At 59.8% G+C, this 4,575-nt stretch overlaps 2 protein-coding genes across 2 annotated transcripts in view; both read left to right on the top strand.

Moving 5' to 3' along the window:
- Positions 1–220, top strand: part of Cldnd2 (claudin domain containing 2) — a 1,613-nt gene extending 1,393 nt beyond the window's left edge. Inside the window, exon 5 of the mRNA XM_010615681.2 lies at positions 6–220. Within this exon, the coding sequence (XP_010613983.1) occupies positions 6–220 (215 nt within the window). The remainder of the gene's footprint in view (positions 1–5) is intronic.
- Etfb (electron transfer flavoprotein subunit beta) overlaps positions 142–4,575 on the top strand; it is a 12,846-nt gene continuing 8,412 nt past the window's right edge. Inside the window, exon 1 of the mRNA XM_010615667.3 lies at positions 142–308. Within this exon, the coding sequence (XP_010613969.1) occupies positions 252–308 (57 nt within the window). The 5' untranslated portion in view covers positions 142–251. The remainder of the gene's footprint in view (positions 309–4,575) is intronic.

Here is a 4,575-nt window from a genome sequence, read left to right as displayed (position 1 = left end):
CCTAGTTCCTTGCCACGCCCCCTTCTCCGAGGCCTCGCGTCCCGCCTCTCTCCCCCGGCTCCACTTTCCATTGGCCTTCCGCCCCTGCCACACCTCTTCCCTTTTCTTCCTTCTGATTGGTTACGTGGGCGGGGAAACAGTCTCTGCGATAGTTGACTGGCTGGTCGCGCGGTGCGCAGGCGCAGACACCCGGGCGGGGCGTGCAGACCGGCCGGAGTAAGGACTGACTCGGCAGGTGGCTTCGGCGGAAGATGGCGGAGCTGCGCGCGCTCGTGGCTGTCAAGAGGGTCATCGACTTCGCGGTGAAGGTGACCGGGCCCCCTCTCCCACCTCCCCGAGACCCGCGGTCATGTGCTTCCGGGATCAGGAGCGCACGCTGTCAGGGGATCTGCTCCTAACCTCTGAGCTCTGCCACTCCTCCCCAGAACGTCAAAGTCACACCTAGGGCCAAAAATCAAGAGCTGTGAGGTTCTGACATCCCATCCCTCTGCGGTCACGACCTTGCTCCCTCTCCGCTCTGGACACAACTGTCTTGATTGTGCGCGGAAGGGGTTACCTTCTCTAGTCCTTAACGGCTAGAAGAGTCATAGCTCCTCTTTAACACATGGAGAAACTGAGACACAAAGCGGTCACTCAGCCTAGGAAGGGCAGAGCGGGAATCCTCTCCAGCTCCTCTGGTTCCGCGTTTGTGTAGGTACTTTCACTCTCTAGACTGCATCGCCTTCTCATTTGATTCTTAGAGTACCCCAAGTGTGCTGTAATGGGGTCCGGCAGTGCACTGCGCGCCCAGAATCTTTCAGTCCTCATAGCCACAGAGCGAGGAGGCTGTAGCCAGGAAGGGAGGGAGAAGTGTGTGCTAGAGAGGAAAGTTGAAAGGGCCAGCCTGCCTGAGCAGGACAGTGACCACATTCTCCATGAAAGGCCAAGGGGGAGACGGTGTCCCAGAGGCCTGGACTGTCCCACAGCAAAGCTGCTGTGGGCAGAGGTGAGTCGGACATGCTGCTCAGGCCAGTTTTCCCCAACACTTGGCCCAAACTGGACTGACGTTGACTGTCCGTGTCTGGGAGCGCACCATGGTGTCCCCAGGGAGGCCGGCACAGGGCCTAGCAGCCTGGAGGCCTCTTCACAGTGGGTGAAACCGGACCACAAAGTTCACATTGACACTGGCCCTGCCTGTTTGCAGTGTGGGGTGGAGAGGACAGTAGGGGAGACAGACCGGGGCCTGAAGACCTCAGGGACTGTGATCGCCAAAGGTGCCAGGAAGTGTTCTAGTCCTTTGCAGAGATGAATCCACTCGGCCCTAACCCATTTCTGCATCCTACGTGCTATTAACCCCAGCTAATAAGGAGCAGCTGGGAACAAAACAGGCAGGTCCGGCTGTGCCTTAGGGTCCGTCCTGGGCTCCTACAGTTCCCCAGGGCCTCCTGCCCCTGCCTCTGCCGAGGCCTCCCTGCGTGGGAAGTGTGGACCGGGCTCTGTCTCTGACTCGCTGGTCCCCACATCACCCGGCACGGGGTGCCTTCAGTGTGCCCCGCAGGGGAACCAGAAACACAGGATCTGCCAGCTCCTGCGTTTCACTGAGGGTCCGTTCCGCTTGCCCTCCCACACCACTCCGTCCGTTCCCTCCTGTTTTCGTCCCTGTGCCAGTGGCCTGTTCAGCACAGCTGAATGGCGCACACACTGCTGACCACGGAACCACCGGCCAGAGCCCACTCCTAACCCCTCGCCTTCCGCTGCTGTCACACAGCCCCTCCTCCCTAGCCCTGTCCTCTCCCCTCTGACCCATCCTCTCCCAGCCTTAAGGGCACTGCCCTGCCCTGCCCTGCCCGTGGCCCTCTAGTGGCATCCCGGAAGGCTCCTTTGTCTCGGACCCAGTCCCACCCTCTAGGCCTGGCCCTGCTGTCCGTGTCTCTTCAGGGACGCTCCCTCAGCATTTGCTTCCACAGCCCAGCCTGCATCTTCTCTCCAGATAAATCGGGCTACTGCTTTTTCCTCTGGCCGTATCCTGGGGAAGGTGCGGGCTGCGGCTCTGTCCGGGCTGCATTTCTAGCCTTTTGACGCTCCCAGCCCTCCCTCTTGCCTCTTTACTGCAGTGTCTGCCCTCTGTGCCTCTCGGATTGGTGGCACCTTGAGGAGAGGGCCAGGCCCTGCCTCTGTGCTCCAAGCATAGCTCCTCCCCTAGCTCCTTCAAGGCTTTGCTCAGAAATCACCTTCGCTTTGAGAACTTTCCTGATCCCCTGCTGAAAATGAAGCCACCAGTGTCCCTGTGCCCCCTGCCTTGCTACCCCCAGCCTGTGCTCTCCTGCTGTAATCACTTTATTGCTGCTGTATTGTTTTGTCCGCTCTCTCTGGACTCTGGGTGTGTCTCAGGCGTTCCCGTAGGCACGCTCGGGGGGCGGCAGGGTGGTTCAGAGCCCGGGTCAGCTGCTGGGTCCACTTCCTTGCAGAAGTCACTTTCCCACACCGAGCTTCATCTCCCTCCTCTGTAGCAGGGATGGAGGCAGCGGGATCTTCTGGGGCTGCATTGAGGCCTGAGCGGCACATGGTGTGGGGCATGGGCCCGGTGCTGGCTGCAGTGGTTTACTTAGCCTCATGTGCAGAGCATAAACATAGCCCCTCTGCAGACGTACACTGGGTGAGGGGTATCAGCAGCCACGTGACGCCCAGAGCTGCACAGCCCTGGCCAGGAGCACAGGCTGAGGTGGCCGAACCCCAGGACCTCTTCCCCGGTGTCCAGGGTAGCTGGGGTATTCATAATTAGGGCTTTTTTTTTCAGTGCTGGGGTTGAACTCACTGTGCAACATTCCCAGGCCTTCTAAGTGTTTTATTTTGAGGCAAGGTTTCTCCCGCAGTCCTCCCTGGGCCTCCCGGTGCTGGGTGACAGGCGTGAACCACCACGCCGAGCTCGGAATGCCTTTTCTTGCACAGGACTGGGAGGGACAGCAGCATCGAGCCCTGCCCTCAGGGTAGCAGCGTGGTCTTTGCTTTTCCTCCAGGCTCCTGGCACTCTGGCCTCCCGCCATCCTCCTCCATCAGACCCTCGGGCCGCCTGTCCGTCTGCCCTAGAGGAGCTGAGTCACAGCAGTGATCTGTGCCTGGCATCTGGCCAGCGCTGCCCGCTGCCCTGGTCCCCCACCTGGCCTCACTGGCCTGCTTGCTCTCTGCCCGGGCACCTGCCCTCTCCTGGGGTGCTTGGCAGAAGAGTGGAGGTGAGGACCCCGCAGAAGGCCTTGCGCTGTGCCAGGGCTCCCAGGAGCTGCCAGGACGGCGCTGGGAAACCCTCTGCGTGACTCGGGGCGGCACCCGGCCTCACTCAGCCTCTTCCTGGCCATCGGTGCTGAGACAGACTTGGGGGTCAGAGCCCTGCTCCCGTCCCTGCCCTGCTCTAGTCCTCAGTGCCTCAGTGGTCCCATCTGCAAAATGAGCACCGTTGTGGAAAGATAATAGATTCCTCCTTAAAGAAGGCCGGGCTGCCCAGTGCTGGATCACCCAGGCAAAGCAAGACAAAACTCTTGGTGTTGGCGTTCCGGCCTGCCATCGTGTCTTGTGTCGTTTAACTAAGCAGTGTCTCAAGCCTGAAACCAGCTGAGCTGCAGCGGTCTTCCCAAGTGAGCAGGTAGCTGGCCAGGCTTGCAGTGGCTGGAAGTCCTTGTCCCTTTCTTCTGGGGGCGGAGCCAGGAGCCTGGGGCAGGGCCGGCATGACGGGGATCCAGCCACCGAGCTGGTCTTACGGGGTTTGGGGTCCCCTAACCTCCCTGAATCCTCTGCGTAGGCCTTTCTGGATGGTGCTCTTTCCTGTCTTGTATTTTAATTTCGTTTCGAAGGAAAGGGAAGGCGTTTGGGTTTTCTTTTCCGTGCTGACAGGTTCTTGGGGATCACCCGGCAGGTGCTTACAGAGCACGGGGAGTGTGGGCCGTGCCAGGCACATGAAGTCCCTGCCCTCGTGGGCTGGCACCGAAGGGGAGAGGAGGGATGGCCCGGAACAGGCGCGTACCGCGGGCAGTGGCGGGGCCAGCGCTGCGAAGAGGCCGGGAGGGTGGGGTGGACGGGAGTGGTGCGGTCTGTGGGGAAGGAGGAAGGGGGAGGGCGGAGCCTGGCCAGGGTCCCTGGCTGCTGAGGGCGTCGAACTCCCGACCTTGCGCTTGTGAGGCTGGCGGCCCGCCGGTGAGCCAAGTCCCGGCCCTGAGGGGTCAGTTTCTGCCCGATGATGTGCGCTGGGCTTAGCACGTTCCGTGGAGAAGCAGTGCAGGTCTATTTCCTAAAAGCAGATTATTCAGTTCTGAAATCTGAGTGGCTTTTTTAGTGTGAAAATGACTTTTGAGGGGTGGTACTGGGGATGGAACCCAGGGCTTTTGCACTGAGCCTCCTTTTCCACCTTTTATGTTGAGACAGTGTCTCTGGCCAGGGATCTAGCTCAGTGGCGGTGCATTGTCTGGCAAGCTCAAGGTCCTGAGTTCGATTTCTGTTACTGGGAAAAAAATACCCATGAGACAGGGTTTCTCTAAGCCGATAAATTGCCCAGGTGTGCTCAAACTTGTGATCTTTTTCCTTCTTTTTTTCTTTTTTTTTTTTTTT

Source organism: Fukomys damarensis, unplaced genomic scaffold (genome assembly GCF_012274545.1).
Source record: "Fukomys damarensis isolate Sample0158 unplaced genomic scaffold, DMR_v1.0_HiC HiC_scaffold_19, whole genome shotgun sequence".
Taxonomy (NCBI): domain Eukaryota; kingdom Metazoa; phylum Chordata; class Mammalia; order Rodentia; family Bathyergidae; genus Fukomys; species Fukomys damarensis.
This window is presented reverse-complemented; position numbering and strand designations above follow the sequence as displayed.